Source organism: Acinonyx jubatus, chromosome E3, assembly GCF_027475565.1.
Source record: "Acinonyx jubatus isolate Ajub_Pintada_27869175 chromosome E3, VMU_Ajub_asm_v1.0, whole genome shotgun sequence".
In the NCBI taxonomy this organism is placed as follows: Eukaryota; Metazoa; Chordata; class Mammalia; order Carnivora; family Felidae; genus Acinonyx; species Acinonyx jubatus.
Genome location: NC_069398.1, coordinates 18,778,653 through 18,798,725, shown reverse-complemented (window position 1 = coordinate 18,798,725; position 20,073 = coordinate 18,778,653). Strand labels below are relative to the sequence as shown.

At 50.6% G+C, this 20,073-nt stretch overlaps 2 protein-coding genes across 5 annotated transcripts; one reads left to right on the top strand and one right to left on the bottom strand.

The window, feature by feature from the left end:
- Positions 1 to 4,099: 4,099 nt before the first annotated feature.
- On the bottom strand, positions 4,100 to 19,802 carry ZNF48 (zinc finger protein 48). 3 transcript variants are annotated; one of them, XM_027051625.2, is made up of 3 exons: positions 19,645 to 19,802; positions 7,426 to 7,519; positions 4,100 to 6,211 (listed from the first exon to the last, which is right to left on the bottom strand). In XM_027051625.2, exons 2-3 carry the CDS (start codon positions 7,502 to 7,504, stop codon positions 4,410 to 4,412), a joined length of 1,881 nt encoding a protein of 626 aa, XP_026907426.2. In that variant the 5' UTR covers positions 7,505 to 7,519; positions 19,645 to 19,802; the 3' UTR covers positions 4,100 to 4,409. The 3 variants fall into 3 exon arrangements, with proteins under 3 accessions (XP_026907426.2, XP_026907427.2, XP_026907424.2); XM_027051626.2 differs by lacking the exon at positions 19,645 to 19,802 and adding an exon at positions 8,058 to 10,928; XM_027051623.2 differs by lacking the exon at positions 19,645 to 19,802 and adding an exon at positions 7,687 to 7,996.
- On the top strand, positions 15,717 to 19,898 carry SEPTIN1 (septin 1). Of its 2 annotated transcripts, none has more exons than XM_027051627.2 (12): positions 15,717 to 15,812; positions 16,309 to 16,356; positions 16,531 to 16,621; positions 16,721 to 16,807; positions 17,042 to 17,165; positions 17,471 to 17,605; positions 17,704 to 17,821; positions 18,376 to 18,477; positions 18,599 to 18,698; positions 18,918 to 19,083; positions 19,329 to 19,419; positions 19,533 to 19,898. In XM_027051627.2, the coding sequence occupies exons 1-12, from the start codon at positions 15,732 to 15,734 to the stop codon at positions 19,617 to 19,619; spliced, it is 1,230 nt and encodes a 409-aa protein (XP_026907428.1). In that variant the 5' UTR covers positions 15,717 to 15,731; the 3' UTR covers positions 19,620 to 19,898. The 2 variants fall into 2 exon arrangements, with proteins under 2 accessions (XP_026907428.1, XP_026907429.1); XM_027051628.2 differs by lacking the exon at positions 15,717 to 15,812 and adding an exon at positions 16,059 to 16,103.
- The last annotated feature ends 175 nt before the right edge of the window (positions 19,899 to 20,073 follow it).

Genomic DNA, 20,073 nt, shown 5'->3' with positions numbered 1-20,073 from the left:
TATCAGAACTTGAGGGAGATAAAACCGATTTGCGCAAGTTATACAGTAAGAATTCGCATAGCGTCCCTGACAAGTAATAGCCTAAGTGGGAAATTAGTAGTCCCACGGGTCAAACCCAGTCCACAGAAGTATCTTGTCTGACTCTCAGGGTGTTTTTACTTTAAAAAAAAAAAATAGTTTTAAAAAATACAGGTCTTTTACACATTTTAATTTGCCACATTTAAGAATTGAGATATTTTATGGGGGCACCTGGGTGGCTCAGTTGGTTAGGCCTCCAACTCTTGATCTCAGCTTCTCAAGGTCTCGATTCAAGCTCTCTGCTGGGTGTGAAGCCTACATACAAAAATAAATAAAAATTTTAAAAACTAAGATATTTTGTATGAAGAGCTGTATGTCCCACTTCTGAAAAAGATACTTAATTCTCCCATTCTACGAACGGGGGAACTAAGATTCAGAAAGGAAAGAAAAGAGAACTAACATTCAGTAATTGCTTATAATCCTTATGTCTCTTTATATATCAGTCCAGTGGGAATCAATAATAATGTCTCCCTCTGACAAACGAAAGAACAAAAGCTTAGAGAACTTAAATGATTTACTCAAAGTCACATAGCTGGTAAGTACCAGATTCCGAAGCTCACGTCCTTTCGATTTCACCAAATTATCTTTCAGAAATGAAGTTATGTGGGGAAGCTGGTGGCAGAGCTAGGACTCAAACCTGAGTCTCAGTCTTCAGAGGCCAGGGCATAATTTGGAAGTTGGGATTTCATCTGGTAAACTTTTGTTCTTCCTCAGAGAAAGTGTGCCTGGATACTCACACTCAAGATCACCAAGACCCACTTTGGTTGTGTTCATTCTCTTATCAAGTATTTCTTGGGCTCTATTACATGCCTGGCACCATTCTGGGTATTGGAAATGTAGTAGTGAACAAAACGGACAAAAATCTTGGCTGCTATGGAGCTTTTAAGAGTGTAAAAATGGTAAGCAAGTAAGTCAACAAGATAATTTAGTAGAGAGTGTGGCTGTGATTGGGGGTTTCTTTCATGTGGATAGGGGGAGCATCTCTGAGGAAATAATACTTGAGATGAATCTTGAATGGGGAGAAAGGATTAGCCATTTGAAAATCTGGAGGAAAAGTGTTCAAGACAGAACTGTAGAGGCCTAAGGTGAGAATAAGCTTGGCATATCTGAGGAACAGAAAGAGGTTTATGTGACTGGAGCCAAGTGAGTTAGCAAAAGGGTAAATCTAACATGAGTGATGGAGAAGAGGTAGGGAGGGGCCAGGTTATGGCTGGAACCCCACTTCTAGCAAAAGGCAAGGCCTGCTTACCCTGATTCAGTCAGTGAGGAGACTCCACTGGGAACAGTGAAAGTCACCACTGGCAGGGTCTCCTGCTGTGGGAAGGCTTTGGAATAGATGCTTGCGAAAAAGGAAAAAGAGGGCTTCTGTCCATTTGCTCTACAAATGTGTACAAGCATATACCAGGACTCAGATCTAGTTTCTGTGCTTGAGAATCTTAGAGTCTAGTAAAAAAAGATTGTGATATATATATATGAATACGTATACATATACATATATGAAAGGGAAAACAATAGGTATATAAGTGTTCCGGCAGCATAGTAAGATGAGTGAATAACTGAATAACCCCCTTGGAAGGGAGTGGTTATTGGGTGCAGCCCTCGCTGAAGAGAAAAATGTGAAGGACCTTCAAAGATGAGTGGGAGTTTGCCATATTGACAAGGAAGTAGCAGTTTATGGGATTGTAAACTCCTATGAAGGGCCCATCATGTTTCAAGGACACCGTTCACCGAAGTATTCAGTGAGGCCTATTGTGTGCCAGGCTGCTGTTAGGTCGGGGCGGGGGTGGGGGAGGGTGGGGTAGAAAGTTGAATTTGGAAAAGGCTTCATCTTACACCTCACCCCTCTCCATTTCACTATTTGCCTTCAGACTCACTAGAACTTTACTTCAATTCTTGGGTGCCCAAAGACTTGGTGCATACTCTTCTTCCTGCCTAGAAGACTCCAGCTCCTATCCTATCCCCCACTCCTTTTCTTAGCTTCTAGTTGCCACTTCTTTGGCGAGGCCTTTGAATCGGGCAGGATTCTCTTCTGTGTGTTTGCTTCCTGTAGAGTCCTTACTACACTTGGAATTATTTGGCCAACGTCCATCTTCTGCATAGAAACCGAGGGCAGAGACTTTGTCTTATTCATCCTCCTATCCCCCATACCCAGCACACAGTAGGTAATGCTGTTGAGTGACTAATTAGCCTCAAGAAGTTCTGCAGGTGTTAAGTATTGAGAATAAGTAGATTCTAACCCAGGCTGGAGGTTCAGGGAAGGCTTGTGGGGGAAAGTAATGCTTGAAGTGTTCTGACTTGGAGAGGTTAACAAGGGGGAGGGAGTGGGGATGGGGATGAGCATTCCATGTAAACGGAGCAATATTTGAGAGGCACAGGGCGGAAACCACACAAATGGAAGACCTTGAATGCCAACTTGAATGCCAAGGAGTTACGTTTTACAGAGAAATGTGGAAACACGGCAGGGTTTTTAATAGGGGAGCGACACAGTCAGATGTAATTTTACAAAGTTCGCTGGAGGCTGGCTTGGAGGTCGACTGGTTGGGAGGGGAAACACGGAACCCAGCAGGGGCGATCTTCCAAACGCCCCCGGAGACCTCCATTCAGGTCTGTGGGTGTGTGTGCACTTAAGGACCGAAGTCTCCAAGAACCCCAGGCTTGAATGCAGCATTCTAGGGTTTCGAGAGTGTATTTAACAACTTGGCAGAAGTGGGAAGACCCGGAGGAAGGGCGCTCTAGCAAGCTTTCGTTGGTTTCTAGGGAAGCCCGGCGGATGGTTACGATCTCGCGAGAGCGTCTATCCGGGGACCATTCCCCCCACGCAGAATAGCGGAGACGCCCAACTCGCGAAGTTGCTAAGAGGTCTTGTACTTCATTTCTCAGATGGGTTAACTGCCCTCGTCTTCTTTGTCCCTGGCCAATCAGGTCAGTTCCTCTTTTCCTCCCCATTGGCGCCCTCCTCGGAAAAAGCTAGGAATTGTAGTCCTGCTCCTAATGACGCATGGGTCGCTGAGAATATAAGGTTGTTTTTTTTCCAGGGACTAAAGAGGCATCCCCTTTGCCCTCTCTTTGGACTATGCAGTCAAACGACCTGTTTGCCGATAAATAAAAAAGGGCTTCAGGGAGGTGGGGTTTCCCAGTAGGCCCAGCATCAGTGTCGGGGACTTCTGTGCCTGTACTAGACGGAAGGCCACCTTTCCCCGGGTACCTGTCGCCATAGCAACGGCGCTCACGGACCGCTCACCCCCACCCCAGCCCGCCCTGTGGCGCCGAGTTTTTCTTTTAGGGGCCGCGCTCGACGTTGTGGTGTAGGTGGCGCCCGTGGACAGCCAGAAGTCAGTCAGGAGCATCAGCTGACAAACCTGGTGGCTGTTTTTTCAACCAGATGTCACACCTAGATAGCGGCAGACTATTCCAACTTCATTTGCTGGGCTCAAAGAAGACAAGAGACCCTCACAGGGTTACACATGGCTTCACCTGTGGTGGGGCTTTGACATCTTTTCCACCCCTCACCCTGCGCACACACACAAGCACAGAGTCCAAGCTTCAGACAAGAAAGTTTATTGGCAAGGAGATACATGGAAATGTGGCTGTCCTGCCTTGGAGCTTCCCTGGCCTCTCCTCACTCCAGTCCTGCCCTTCTCCCAGCCAGTTTGTCTCTGCTGACGTCCACCAGGACCTGGGCTTGGCATCGAGTGTAGGAGTGCTCCTTCTGCTGTCTCTGGTCTATTCTGCCAGTGTCCAGGTGTCAGGGCAGGTTGGGGTTCTCCAGGGCAGATGGGTCTGGGCTGTCCAAGAGCACCCTTCCTGGCTAAGGCCATGTCCAGGGGCCTGAGCCTGCGTACTGGAGTCCACACAGCAACACTCTCCCCATCAGAAGGTTCAAGATGCTCCTGCCTCTCTACCACCCCAAACTCCTGAAGTCTCACTGTTGTAAACACAGGTCAAACCCTGTTTGGTGCTGGCCAGGGTGCTGGTCTCCTAAGGGCAAGGCTGGGTAGGAGCAATCCTTAACAGGTTAAGAGGCAGCAGGCTAAGGCCAGTTTATTCATTCAGCAAGTACTTATTGAGTGCCTACACTATTCAGAGTACAAGGCAGTGTTCTAGAAGCTGGGGGTATAGACCACACTGTCAAGATCCTGACTGAGCCCAGCCAGGACAGTTTCCTGAGCTTCAAGGTCATTGTCTCCAATCTCTATTTCTATCTATTCACTCCTTTCTCCCATTTCTTCCCCTTCTTCTCCCTCCCACCACCTCCCCGGCCCTTTCTTCTCTGCTTAAGCAGCCGATACCCTCCCTTTGGTCTCCTGGGCCTCCACCTTCCCTGGACCCCATCATTCCAGTCCTGTTGGCGGCTCCTCTTTGAGGGGCCTTGCCCGACCATCCCCTGTCCCAAAGGGCCTCAGGACCAAGTGCCCACGCTGGTGCTTGATTCGGGCAGAACTGTCACCAAAACCTTTGCCACACTCTGCACACTTATATGGCTTCTCCCCAGTGTGTGTTCGCCTATGTTTGACCAGATCTGAGCTCCGGGGAAACTCCTTCCCACAGAAGCCACACACATGGGGCTGGCTGGGTCCAGAGGGCTGGGCTCGGACTCGGGGTCGAGGGGCCATGGGTGCTGGGCCAGGGGGGTTATGTGGCCTCAGGAGAGTGGATGGTGGTGGTGGCCGAGCCCGTTCACCTCGGTGGGTGCGGAGGTGCTTGACTCGGGCCGAGCTGTCAGCAAAACCCTTGCCGCATTCAGGGCAGAGGTAGGGTTTCTCCCCTGTGTGCACACGATGGTGTTTCACCAGGTCCGAGCTTCGGCGGAAGCCCTTGCCACACTCAGGGCACTTGTGGGGCTTGTCACCTGCCAGTGGTGGGGGTGGCTCCCCAGCCTGTGGGCCCCCGGGCTCTGGCTCCAAGCCAGGCAGGCCAAAAGGCCCATCACCTGAGTGTGAAGGGCTTCGAGGTGTCAGTGGGGGGCTTGTGCCAAGAGGAGGTGGGGGTGGGCTTGAGCTGGGGGGTGGGCTGGGGATCAGGGGGGCCAAAGGGTAGCCTGGGAAGCTGAAGTCCTGGGGCTCCATGTGAGTGAGGCGGTGGCGGAGGAGGGTGGAGCTGAGGCTGAAGGTGCGGTCACATTCCGGACAGGCATGAGGCCTCTCCCCACTGTGGGTGCGGAGGTGTTTGACCCGGGCAGAGCTGTCGGCAAAGCCCTTGCCACACTCAGGGCACAGGTAGGGCTTCTCTCCTGTGTGCACCCGCAGGTGCTTCACCAGGTCTGAGCCCCGGGCAAACTCCTTTCCACACACATCACAGCCAAAAGGTTTGGGCCCCAGGTGACTGCGCTGGTGGCTCAGAAGGCTGCAGCTGAGCACAAATCTTTTGCCACAATCGGTGCAGATATATGGCTTGTCCTGGGCCTTGGGTCCCTGTGGGGCTGCCGTGGCTGCTCGAGAAGGCTGCCGTCTGGGCACCACGGGCTGGGGTGGCTGCTCCCCCCGGTGTGTCCGCTGGTGCTTTATACGAGCAGAACTGTCACCAAAGCCCTTGCCGCAGATGCCACATTTGTAGGGCTTCTCACCCGTGTGTGTCCGCTGGTGTTTCACCAGGTCAGAACTCTGCCGGAAGCTCTTGCCACATTCACCGCAGATAGTGGGGCGCTCACCAGCCGGGATCCTGGACCGAGGAATCTTTGGGGGACCCTGGGCTGGTGGTCGGGCTCTGTAGGGCTTTTCACCACTATGAGTTCGCTGGTGTTTGATACGGGCAGAGCTATCCCCAAAGCCCTTGCCGCAGACCCCACACTTGTAGGGTTTCTCCCCTGTGTGGGTCCGCTGGTGTTTCACCAGATCTGACATCTGCCGAAAGCTCTTGCCACACTCACCACACACGGCAGCCCGATCGCTAGCCTGGCCCCAGCGTGGCTCTCCCAGGAGCCGGGGACCTCTGTCCTGAGCCTGAGGTTTTCCCGGTCCCTCTCTCTGGACCCACAAGTCATCCCAGGTCTGGATGCCTTCAGGTTTGAGAGAGGCATTTCCTACTTCATGACCTGGAGCCGGATCTTCCTCTTCCTTGAACCCCAAGTCATCCTCCTGGGGGGGATGTTCAAACTCATCCGGCTGAGAAATCTCCACATTCTCACTCCCTAAACCTGGGGAGACAAAAGGGAGTAGTAGACCCTGCCCTTTGGCTCAGCTCCTATCTTTGATGGCACCTTCCCCAGGAAGGCTTCCTTGGTGATCTGTAGTCACAAGGATGTCTCTCCCTCTCTCCTCTGAACTTCTGAAATACTTATTATTGCTGCCTCTCATCAACAATGGTAACTTCCTGTCAACGTGCCCTTAATACGTGCCGGTCACTGAACTACCCATCACTGAATCCTTGCAAACAATCCTATGATACAATGCTACTACTACTCCCATTTTACAGACATGGAGATTCCAAGAACTTAAGCCACTTGCTTAAGGTTATAAAGCATCACGCTGGTAAGAACAGATACTACACTTGGCCAAAAGGCCAAGCAGCGATGGGGTTAGGAAGTATTAAAGCCATGTTTCTCACTCGGGTCTGTCTGATTTCCAGGCCTGTGTTAACCACTACATTATACTGTCTCTATATAGAACACCTACTATTTACTATTTCTATTATATCTTCTTATATTAGCCCATTGTGTAATGTATTACTTCAATTATCTTGCATATACCTGAGAGGACCCAGACCCACACCTGTCCCTCAAAATGCTTAGGAGAGGTAAGATCAAGCACAAATAATTATAATTATGGGCTCAGAAAAACTGCGGTCACAAGAGAAAGAGGAAATAAGGAGATAGGGCGAAGCTTTCACAGCACAGAAAAGAGTAAACCATGGAGAGGAATGGAAGATAAAGCTGGAAAGGGATGTTGGGACTAGACTAGGCATGTAAGGCCTAGATCGAACACTACATTAAGGCTTTTAATTAGCAGGCAGAAGGGAACTAGGGAAGGTTTTTGAGAAGGCAAACAGGATTACATCTGGACTTGGATCAATGTGGCTGCTGAGTGCATCACTGAAGAGAAAGGGCTGTGGGGAGGTTTTTGCAATTGTCAAGACGAGACAGAACGAGGCCTGAAGTAGGGCAGAGGCTGTGAGGCTGCTGATGAGTCTCCAGGAGTGGGGAGAGTCCTTGCGATGATGCCCCTTCACGGCCTGACGCACAGTAGGTGCTCAGAAACGTTGGCTCCCTCCCTCGGTTTTTGCTCCCCTCCCCCTCCCCCTGGAAGCACAGTTCACGTCCGATTTTTCTGGGCTTCGGCCAGACACAGCCCGGCACCGGAGTCCCCACCCAGCCTTTACCTGCCCGTGGCGGGGCACTGCCCCGGCCCTCACCTGTGCGGGCGCCTCTCAGCTGCTCCCTCTCCTCTGCGCCCTGGAGATCCGGGCCCCAGGGCTCCACCGCGCGCTCCATCGCCCGCACGCCGCCCTGAGCAAGGGGACAGACACAATCCCACGGTCACACAGCCATGTGCGGCCCGCGGCACCCTGTCGCTGCCCTCTGCCGGCCAGCGCGGGCACCGGGCAGCGGCCGGGTCCGAGGTGCGGGGTGCGGCTCCCGGTGACCCCCGCCCGCGCCGCCGGCCGTCCCTGCACCTGCTGCTCCTTCCGGCCCGCAGCGCCCCCTTCTCCTCCCAGCCGCCTCTGGCTGTGCCACACCGGCGCCCTCACGAGCTCCTTGGCGGGGTTTCGCTGCCGGAGCCGCCGGCGGCCGGGGTATGCGGGCTCCGCGCCAAATGGGGAGGGGGCTCGGACCCAGGCGTCCCGGGGGCGGGCGCCGGGGGCGGGGACGGGAAGCGGAAGCGCCAGGCCGCACCAAGCCGCTCTAGGAACTGGGAGGAGCTGCAAGCCTGTGGAGGCCGCCCGCGTCTGTCGGCGCTCGGTGGCCGGCGGAAGGCCGCGTGCCGCGGAGAGGGCTACTCTAAGCCGAGGACAGTTGCCCGAACTCGGTGGTATTAACCGTGTACCTCCTGGGCCGGAGCCGGGTGATGAGGGCCGAAGACTCTTCCTAATTGTCGCTGTGTCGGGCCACCTGCGCCGACCCCCGGGGCTGGCCGACTGCGCCAGCCACCCTGGCCCGGAGAGACAAAGAGAGATCGAAGACTGACCCAGGGAAAAGGGTGGGGGAGAGACCCAGGCAAACAAAGGGCGGCGGAGACCCCAGACGGGGCGGGGGCGGGGCGCCCAGACACAGGAAACAAAGCGCGGCGGGTCCGAGAGGCCTGGGGCCGGGGGTGGGGTGGGGTGGGGATGGGGGCTGGGCTGGGGGAGACCGAAGCCTGAGCAGCAGCTTGAGGCTAGAGGCAGACGCCTGGGAAATGCTGGGGAGAGTCAGCCTTTGAAATCAGGCCCGGGGCGGAGACCCTGAGCCAGACACAAAGTCGTAACCTAAGAACCCCCAGTCAGAACGCAAAAGCCGAGAGAGACCGAGAGAGCGGCGAACCAAAAATACAGGAGCAAAAGATTGGCCTCCAGAGACAAAGAGATGTAGAAACATAAGAGATAGATGAAATCATTGGAGCACAGTCGGAAGAGCTATAAGAAAAGGAAGGGAATCTGCAGAGAAAACAGGCCCAGAGGCAGAGAAACAAAAGACAGAGAAACTGGCAGAGACAAAGAGATAGAGACACAAAGAAATAGGCCACAGGGAGACTCGGGACAGGTCGACAACCCTACAAAGGCCACACCCAGGGAGAGGCTGAAACATTAAACTATCGTTCCCAGCTTGGTGGGCCGTTCCAGTGGACCCTGGGGCGTGATCCCCAGTATCTGTACTCAGCAAGCTTGCCTTTGGGGAAGGGGGGAGTGCTTGGAAGTGTTTATTATCTGATAAGTGAGGGGTGACAGAGGTTTGTATATCAATTCACAATTTATTAGCACCTCAGTGCTAAGCCAAGAGTTTGGGATAAGGAGGTGAAAGACATGTAAGATATATCCTTGGATGCTACCAGTTTTAAGGGGCAAGTACACAAACCATGAAAAAGAATTGTAAGGGTGTGAGTTACATGGACCAGTTCAAGATACTGTGCGAGAGCAGGAAGAATTCTAAATTGGGAGTGAGTCTGCATGGTTCTCGATGCCTCCTATTCATGGGTATTAGACACAGAAACTAGGACCACAAATCAATCAGTACATACTTAAGCATCACGAACCAATATCTAGACACTGTCTACTCCCTGGACTTACAAAGAAACTCTCCAGGGAGCTCTTGATCCAGTAGAATATGGAGATGTGGCGACGATGAGACAGATCTATACCAATCTGACGAACAAAATATAATAGGAATGTAGTGCAGAGAGATACCTTCTGTAGAGTTTAGTGGCTGTGGACTCTGTCTTTAAGGCCATTTATGCAGTCTGATTCCTGACCTTGTCACTTAACTACTGTTTGACACTGCGGAAATTAGTTCTGTTTCCTAAACTGTAAAATGGGGATGATAATACCAAATTTGAATGGTTGAGGATTAATATGTGTAATATGTATAAAACACTGAGCCAAAAAATATCAGCTTTTACTCTTTTGGCTAGAGTAACCAAGAAAGAAGGTGGCATTTTTGAGCTAATCCTGACAGAACTAAGATTTCGACAAAGTCCAGAGCTGGCTGAGGTGGGGGCTGAATGAAGAGAGGTGTCCCCACATCAACAGTTGCCTACACACTAATCGAAAACCTACTATGTGCTAGAAGCTTGAGATCCAAAGATGGCTAAGACCTACCCTCAAAGAGGAAAATAGAGAATAGTTCTGTTTTAATGTGTCACGATGTCATGAGTTTACATAATAGGAAAGCAGTGGAAGCTAGAGTGGTATGTTTATTCATTTGCTCCACAAACATTTCCTGGGGGTCCCCCATGTGTCAGGCACTTGTACCGGCAAACAGAGGTAAGAGGGTACCAAATGGCAAAGAGCTAGCCCCTCTCGGAGGAACCCTCCCCTGAAAGGCGGCCAGCCCACACACCATACTCACTCTTGGAGCTAGCTTTGACTTTGAGAAGAGAAAGCCTGGAGTCACTAAGTCCGAACCTGAACTCCGGTCTAAAGATACAGAAGCCCTTCTAGGGTCACCAGGTGGGGCCTTAGGTAGCTATGCAGGTTTGATGGCAAGATGAAAAAGAACGAATCTAGATAATTAAATGAGAAAACTGTCCACCATATATTGCCCGTAGGAATGTCAAGACAGGATCTTCCTTTCTCTGAACAGGCCCCAAACCTTATAACATGAATGGCTGGACACATTTGTTTGAATAATAAGCATGTTAATGAATATTATGTCACTAGTAATTCATGTCATCTCTATACTAGACAAACTGAGAGCCTTTTCTGCAGGACAATTTGTTAATATGCACAAATGCCTTAGATACATGACTTCCTTTGATTCAGTAATTCCCCTTCCCCTAAGGAAATGGGACAAGTACACAATGATGGCACCACAAACAGGCCCAACCCATTTCAGCATTGTTTATCACTGGGAGGATGGGAATCAATCTAAATGCCAAATATCTATGAATAGACACATGAAAAGATGTTCAACACCACTGATCATCAGGGAAATGCAAATCAAAACTACAATGAGATTTCACCTCACACCTGTCAATGTCTAAAATCAGAGGCACCTGGGTGGCTCAGTCGGTTAAGCATCTGACTCTTGATTTTGGCTCAGGTAATAATCTTGAAGTTTGTGAGTTTGAGCCCTGCATCAGGCTCCACACTGACAGTGTGGAGCCTGCTTAGGATTCTCTCCCTTTTCTTCTGCCTCTCCCCTGCTCACTCTCTCTCTCTCAAAAATAAACTTAAAAGAAAAAAAAGTTTAAAATCAACAACACAAGAAACAACAGGTGTAGGCTAAGATATAGGGAAAAAGGAGTTCCTGTGCACTGTTGGTGGGAATCCAAACGGGTGCAGCCACTGTGGGAAACAAAAAAATGGAGTTTCCTCAAAAAGTTAAAAATAGAAATATGATGCTGCAATCGCACTACTGGGTATTTACTCAAAGAATTAAAAAAACACTAATTCAAAGGGATATATGCACCCCAGTGTTTATAGCAGCATTATCAACAATAGCCAAACTATGGAAAGAGCCCAAATGTCCATCAACTGATGAATGGATAAAGATGTGATATGTATATGCAATGGAATGTTATTCAAGTATAAAAAAGAATGAAATCTTGCCATTTGCAATGACATGAATGGAGCTAGAATATGATGCTAAATGAAGTAAGTCAATCAGAAAAAGATAAATACTATATGATTTGACTCACATGTGGAATTTAGGAAACAAATTAACAAAGCGGGGGTGGGAGGGGGAAGAGACAAACCAAGAAACAGACTCTTAATTATGGAGAACAAATTGATGGGATTACCAGAGGGGAGGAGGGTGGAGAGATTGACTAAATAGGTGATGGGGATGAAGGAGTGCACCTGTCGTGATGAGCACTGGGTGATGTGTAGAACTGTTGAATCATTATAATGTACACCTGAAAGTAATATAGCACTGTGTGTTAACTGAGTGGAATTAAAATAACAACTTTAAAAAAAGCACTCTTATCAAATTGTTAAATGTCATTTTCCTAAAAATAAATGAACAGGGGCGCCTGGGTGGCTCAGTCGGTTGAGCGTTCGACTTCGGCTCAGGTCACGATCTCGCGGTCCGTGAGTTCGAGCCCCGCGTCGGGCTCTGGGCTGATGGCTCAGAGCCTGGAGCCTGCTTCTGATTCTGTGTCTCCCTCTCTCTCTGCCCCTCCCCCGTTCATGCTCTGTCTCTCTCTGTCTCAAAAATAAATAAATGTTAAAAAAAATTTTTTTTAATAAATAAATAAATGAACATGTCAAAAAATAATATATAGATGTGTATTCACTATAGAACAGTGTACAAAACATATGAAGTGACAAAAACAGGATTCCAAACAAAGTTATAGTATGATCCTAGTTTTGTAAATATGTTTATTCACATTTATAGAGCTAGGAGAGAATCTAGAAGGATAAACATCAAAATAGGGTTATACCATGGTAGTGATACTGGATGTATATATCATTTTAAAAATTGTTTTTAAATGTTTACTTTTGAGAGAGAGCAAATGAGCAGTAGAGAGAGGGGGACACAGAATCCGAAGCAGGCTTCAGGCTCTGAGCTGTCAGCACAGAGCCCAACGCTGGGCTGCAACTCAAAAACTGTGAGATCATAACCTGAACCAAAGTTGGATGCTTAACCAACTGAGCCACTCAGGTGCCCCTAGATGCACACATTTCTATTCCATTTGCATTTTCTATTTTTTCTGTAAGAATGTGTTGATTATACAGCAAATAAATGAATATACATGTTATTTTCTTAAAGGCTCTTCAATAACTCAGGGAAGACCTGATCAGTTTGAACCCAGGGCAGATGCAAGGGGGTGGAAGGTGTAAAGAGAAGGAGGCCAATTATTTCTGATAGGAAGGTCCTGGAAACCAAGTGGATATTCAATTGACCCTTGAACAATGCAGGGATTAGGGACGCCAACCTTCTGCACAGTTTGAAAATGCACGTACAACTTTTGACTTCTCCAAAACTTAACTACTAATGAAATACTGTTGACCAGAAGCCTCAACAAGATAAACAGTTAACCCATATTGTGTATATATACTGTGTTTTTACAATAAAGTAAGTTGGAGAAAAGAAAATATTATTAAGAAAAGCTTAAGAGGGGCTCCTGGGTGGCTCAGTCGGTTGAGCTTCTGACTCGATATTGGCTCAGGTCATGATCCCGAGGTCGTGAGATCAAGCCCCCCATCACACTCCACGCTGGGCATAGAGTCTGCTTGGGATTCTCTCTCTTTCCCTCTGCCCCCTCCCTCACCCCCACATGCTCTCTTTCTCTCTTCAAAATAAAAAAAGAAAAAAGAAAATCATAAGAGAAAATACCTTTATAGTACTGTACTGTATTTATTGAGAAAAAAAAAATCTTCATAGGGGCACCTAAGTGGCTCAGTCGGTTGGGCGTCTGACGTTGGCTAGCGTCATGATCTCATGCTTCGTGGGTTCGAGCCCCACATGGGTCTCTGTGCTGATAGCTCAGAGCCTGGAGCCTGCTTGGGATTCTGTCTCCTCTCTCTGCCCCTCCGCTGCTTGTGTTCTCTCTCTCTCTCTCAAGGATGAATAAACACTAAAAAAAAAAAAAAAAAGAAAGAAAAAAATCTGCATATAGATGGCCCTGCACAGTTTAAACCCGTGTTGTTCAAGGGTCAACTGCACTTGTGGAGACCAGCGGGCAGGAGCTCAGAGTTTTAATTAAGACCTTAAGGCTGCTCGGGGAGATAACAAACGCTGGAGGAAGAGCTGTGGTGGCATGAGGAGGGGTATAATTAGCCCTTCCCTTGGCTTCTCAAAGTACTCTGTTTATCTTCTTGTTACACTACATTTTTAGCACCAGTGCTCTGTGACACACTTACTTGTGGCTGTCTCTGTCTCCCCAGAGGGCCGAAACCCTGACTGATTCACTGTCTGGATCCTCAGCAAGGAGCAGATTTGAGATGATGACATGTCACACCCCTCGGCTCGAGTTATGCTAGCAATAACTAGCATTCTGCGTGAGCTCATCTCATATGCTGGGTACGCAACTAAGAGCTTAATGTGGATTAGGCCATAGAATCCCCACTGTGACCCTAAGAGGTAGAATTATTAACATTTAACAGATAAAGAAACTAAGTCACAGAGAAGTTAAAGTCAGATGGCCACGATCACACATTTCTTAATCACAATGTCTCCATAATCCTAGGACTGTCGCACAACATTGGAGTTTTGTGTGGCAGGAGATTCCAATCCTATCTGATAGATAAAGAAAGTAAAGCTCAGAGAGGTTTTCTCCAAGGTTACATGAAGGGGACAGTAATAGAAATGAGTGTGAAGTAAGGGTAAGATAGACACATGGCAACATGGATGAATCTTAAAAAATAATGCTGAATGGGGGCGCCTGGCCGGCTCAGTCAGAAGAGCGTGCGAGTCTTGATCTTGGGGTCATGGGTTCGAGCCCCATGTTGGATGTAGGGATTATGAAAACAAAACTTTAAAAATTTTTACTCTGTCTTGGGATGCCTGGGTGGCTCAGTCGGTTAAGCGTCTGACTTCAGCTCAGGTCATGATCTCACGGTCCGTGAGTTCAAGCCCCGGGCTCTGTGCTGAGAGCTCAGAGCCTGGAGCCTGTTTCGGATTCTGTGTCTCCCTCTCTCTCTGACCCTCCCTTGTTCATGCTCTGTCTCTCTCTGTCTCAAAAATAAATAAATGTTAAACAAAAAAGTAAAAAAAAAATTTTTTTTTAAATAGTGATGAATGAAAAAGTTAACAAATACATATTCATAGATATATAACCGTTTGCGTCAACATGCACTGCATACTACACATTTTTCAAAATGTATACAAAGCAAAAAATTACACACAAAGCACATTAGGGTGGTTGCCTTAGGGCGAGGGATAGGAGTGAGCTATGAGGCTACCTTAGTCTGCTTCAGCTGCCATAACAGAATACCACGGACTAGGAATCTTAAACAAAAGACATCAACTTTCTCATAGTTCTGGAGACCGGAAGTCCAACATCAAGGTGCTAGCAGAGTTGGTTTCTGGCGAGGTTGATTTCTGGTTTCCTTGGGTCGCAGAGAGCCACCTTCTGTGTCCTCACATGGTCACATGGCCCCTCCTCTGGGCCTGCGCAGAGATCACAGGTGTCTTTTCTTATAAGGACCCCAGACCTATTACTGGATTGAAGTCCCTTACGACTTCATTTAACCTCAATTACCTTCTTAAAGGCCCTATCTCCAAATACAATCACATTGCGGGTTAGGGCTCCATCACATGATTTTGGGGTCGGGGGGACACAGTTGAGTTTGCAACAGGGGTTAACAGGGAAGTAATAAATAGAACCACAAGGAATGGGAAAAGAAAATGAGGTTGGAGCAGTAGACAGGATCCAGATCAAGCAGGGCCCAATAGGCCATAGGAAGGGGATCATCTGTAAAGGCTCAGAGAGGTCACTCACTTCGTAAAGTCTAACGCCAGGGTTTGTGTATGTAGCTGATTGAGTCCAAAGCACATGTCATCTGAAACTGCTTGAGTCCTGATAACTAAGTGGAAATGCATGTATTTCATTTTACCATGAGGAAAATGGAGTTTAGAGAAGTCAAATGACTTGCCCAGGTCACGTAGTAAGTGGTAGAACTGAGGTTTGCAGAGTTCTTTCTGCCTCCAAAGCAAGGCTCCTTTTATATGTTCCGCAGCCTCCCAGCCTTTGGCCCTGACCAACTTCATTCACTTGTTATTTTACGCACTCATTCATCGAGTATATTATTTATTGGCACCTTCTCTGTGCCAGGCCCTGTGCAAGACACCGAAGACATAGAAATGAAGAGAACATGGTCCCTGCCCTCAGAAAGCTCAGCCAGTAGAAAAGATAGCCAGATAAACAAATGAGAGCATTGGAGAGGCTTGTGAAAGGTGTTAGGGTCTGGAGGAGGGAAAATGACTCTGCCTGGGGTAGTTGCACAAGATTTCTTAGAGGAAGATCTTTGAATCAAACCCTTGAAAGATCAAGAGTACCAGAAGAAAAAACTCAATGTGGGCAGAACAAAGGATGTGGGCACTCTCCAAGGGCAAGTGAGAGAAGGGGTGATGAGTCCAGATGTGGAAGGCTCTGACTACCAGGCCAGAACTCAGACTTAATTCTGAGGCCACTGGGAAGCCCCTGAAGGGGCTAGAGCAGGTGAGTGCCTTGGCCAGGATTCTAAAGTAAGGTATCTCTGCCAGGGGTGTCCAAAGACTTGAAGTCCTTTTAAGAATCAGTGGAGCTGGTAAGGAAAATTGATGGCCCCTCCCACCTCTAACCTTGTTATGACTTTTGGTCCACGTAGACCGTGGGAACTTTAAAAAATTTTAACCATCCCAGTCAAAGCCTTCATCTCACTTACTAGAGATACTAACTTGCTTCCTTCCTCTCTGCCTACACCCACCTCCCACCAGGGTGATGGGGCTACAGTGGGGGCTTGGGAAAAAGGTGTGTAGAGAACCGAGGGGTTGAAGCTTCCCATGGTGGGGGGTGGGGGGGGGTTGCCAAAGGGATCCCGTAAGTGAGAACTCCAGGTATTCTTGGTCTTGGCTTTCCCCACCTCTCCGGCCCAGTTTGAGCATCTCAGCTTCCTACATTGCCCGCCCCCCCCCCTTTTTTTTTTTTTGCCACACTCAACTTCCTGCCTCACCAGAGGAAGTGGGGAGAGACAGCAGGTGCAGCGACAGCTAGCAGGACCATGGTGAGTCCTTATGCCCAGGAATACAGGCATCTCTGCCTTCAGCCCCCAGCCCCCAGAGTAGCCAGATCCTACCAACCCACAGTAGGCTGACTTCTCGCTCCTGAGGTCAGGTTATACCGGAGGGCCCTTCCTGCTGCCCCCAGCAGCCTCATACTGTCTACCCCCCACCAACAGGACAAGGAGTATGTGGGTTTCGCCGCCCTCCCCAACCAGCTGCACCGCAAGTCCGTCAAGAAAGGCTTTGACTTCACACTCATGGTGGCAGGTCTGATGGGTTTTGTATAGGGGACCGGTGGGGGGAGGGGGTCCTCAAGCCACTCTGGCTGTCTCCTCACCTGACCAGGAGGACCTGTCCTGTCTACAGGGGAGTCAGGCCTGGGAAAATCCACCCTCATCAACAGCCTGTTTCTCACCAATCTCTATGAGGACCGGCACCTGCCAGAGGCCAGTGGTAAGATCCTCCCGTCCTCTCCAGGTTCTCTGTCTCTCCCATCCCCAGGCTGCACTCTCTTTCTTTTCATCTGGGTCTCCCATGACTTTCTGGGGGACTCAGGCAGCTCGCTGCTTTCTTGAGACTCCCCTGAAAAATGGCTGGGGGCAACTGTGATTCTGAGAATGGAGATCAGTCCTGTCTCAGGCCCCTACCCAGCTCCCTGTCCTCCCTGTCCTCTCTCTGTCCTCACAGCTCGCTTGACACAAACGCTGACCATTGAGCGCCGGGGCGTGGAGATCGAGGAGGGGGGTATAAAGGTGAAGCTGACCCTGGTGGACACACCTGGCTTTGGGGACTCAGTGGATTGCTCAGACTGGTGAGGAGCAGGGGAAGGAGCGGGGGCTAAGCTTCCCGGTATGGCTACTCTATGAAGACTAAGGGATCAGTTACAGGGCTGGTCTGCTCTGCCCTTGCCCTCCCCAAAAGGTGGGGTCTGTTTCTGGTGTCCATGCAGCCAAAGTGCCCAGTGTTTCCTGACACCCTGCCAATCTCCTCTGATGTCTTTAGTTGGAGCCAAAGAAACAAGCCCCCCTCCCCCCCCCCAAGTCCTGGCTAGCCTTGGCCCCTTCCCTATGCTGTGGCCCCTCATCTCTGACTGTACTCTCTCCTCCCATACCCTAGCTGGCTGCCTGTAGTGCGCTTTATTGAGGAGCAATTTGAGCAGTATCTTAGGGATGAGAGTGGCCTGAACCGGAAGAACATTCAGGACTCCCGTGTCCACTGCTGCCTCTACTTCATCTCACCCTTTGGCCGAGGGTCTGGGGGGATACCCTGGGGGGCTGGGGTGTTTGGGGAGGGGTGGGGGAGGGTCTCAGTGGCTTAAGACTGAACCCTGACCAAATCCCTCGGTGCAGGCTCCGTCCCCTAGATGTGGCCTTTCTCCGGGCAGTGCACGAAAAGGTCAACATCATCCCAGTCATTGCCAAAGCAGATGCCCTGATGCCTAAGGAAACCCAGGCCCTCAAGCAGAGGGTAGGTCTGGTGACCTCTGACCTTTGGCCCTACATGAAACCAAAAGTCGCCATCAAACCTGAACTCAGCTTTGACTTCGTTGATCTTGGGCTAGCCTTTTGGAAGCATGATGTGTCAGGCTAGTCTGTGGGAGAAAATTCCTGAGGAAGATGGGGAGTAAGCTGACTGAAGGAGCTGTGTCTCTGGAGGCTCAGAATGGAACCCCTGGGCTGGATGCTTTGCTAAGGCCTGAGAGTGACAGCAAAGATATGATCACTCTTGATAGCCCTCCAGCCCCAGGATAATGACCCCCACTCCAATGACTTAAGTAATCTCTACATGGGGCTGAAACTCACAATCCCCAAGATCAAGAGTCACATGCTCCACGGACTGAGCCAGCCAGGAACCCCTTTGAGATTTTGGTTTGGGGTATCCTATATGTCCATCTCTCACCATCTCTGTCTTTCATGTCTTTCTCTCTGTCTCTGACCACCTGGGACCTGTATCTCACTGTCTCCCACCAGGCAATGTCTGCTGCTCACAGCCTCTGTGTTTCTCTCTGTGTCTGCTCCCAGATCCGGGACCAGTTGAAGGAGGAGGAGATCAACATCTACCAGTTTCCCGATTGTGACTCTGATGAGGATGAAGACTTCAAGAGGCAGGATGCAGAGATGAAGGTGCAGAGGCAAAAGGAGGAAGGGGCAGAGAAGCAGGGGAGGAGGAGGTGTTGGTGGAAGCTGACAAAGAGGTTTCTGGCGAGGAGGGGCCAACGGTGATTCCCTGACTTCTGCCCTCCAGGAAAGCATCCCTTTCGCAGTCGTCGGTTCCTGCGAGGTAGTGAGGGACGGTGGGACCCGTCCAGTGAGGGGACGCCGCTACTCCTGGGGTACTGTGGAGGGTGAGTAAGGTGGGGCACGCGTTCTGAGGCCAACAGGGAGCCCAGAACGCCTCTGAGTTAACAGCACCCAACATATGAAGTTGGGACGATCTCCCGGGGATCTTAAGAATCAAAAGAGGGGTCCTTGGACTGCAGACCCTCACCTAGAGTGGGGGCAGGACTCCGGGCAGACTTGACCCGGCCAAAAAGCTCCCTGACGCTCGCCGGTCCGCCCCTCAGTGGAGAACCCACATCACTGCGATTTCCTGAACCTGCGACGGATGCTGGTGCAGACACACCTACAGGACCTGAAGGAGGTGACCCACGATATTCTCTATGAGGGCTACCGGGCCAGCTGCCTACAAAGCCTGGCCCGGCCTGGGGCGCGTGATCGAGCCAGCCGCAGGTGAGAGCCCGAGCTCAGTCCTAGATGCTCCCAAGGCCCGGCCCTCACTACCCCGGACCCCGCCTTCACCATCCAGACCGATCCCCCAGAATCTTTCCCCACCCACTTTGCTGACGGCATTGGAAGGACAAGGCCCCGCCTCCTAGACCCCAACCTCGCCCCACGCCCTGCCTCGCGGCTGTGACCCACAACCAAGGGTCCCGTCCTTGATTCCCTGTCCTCCCCCCCACCCCCCCGCCCTCTAGTAAGCTTTCCCGCCAGAGCGCTACAGAGATCCCGCTGCCCATGCTGCCTCTGGCCGAGACCGAGAAGTTGATCCGCGAGAAAGATGAAGAGGTGAGCAAGTACCTCGCTTCCCACCCCCCCTCCCCGACCAAGAACCCAAGTCCTCTGCGAAGTCCCTTTCTGGCCTCGCCCGGTCCCACCGCCTGCAATCTTGCCCCGCGCAGCTGCGCCGCATGCAGGAGATGCTGGAGAAGATGCAGGCCCAGATGCAGCAGAGCCAGACTCAGGGCGAGCAGTCGGACGCACTCTGAGGCCCCCGCCCCGGCCCTGCTTTACCTCGGCTCCGCCTTCAGTCCGTCTTTTGTCCAATCCCCGAGCCTCTGGCTGCCGGGCGCTTAATCCCAGAGCCCCAAACTGAGAAGTCCGCCCCGGCGCTGGGTTCTCGGGCTAACAGGTTCCCGCAATGCCAGAGTTTGTAGCTCCGACTTTGGCCCCGCCCCTCCCCGCCCCGCGCTTCCCACCCCGCCCCCTGACTCCCATCTCCGCTCCTCTTCCCCCAAGTTGTGACTTCAATAAAAAGTTTCCCTGAAGCCACTCGCGTCTTCGCTTTCCCAGCGGGAATAAGTAGCGGGTGAAACCGCCCCACCCAGGCCTCCGGGCCACTCTTTACTCATTCATTTGTTGGGAGCTGCCTTGGTGCCAGGCAGTGTTTCAGCCGGGCATCCCACCTGAGCCCCTTTCCCACAAATGCACCGAAGGCGCCGC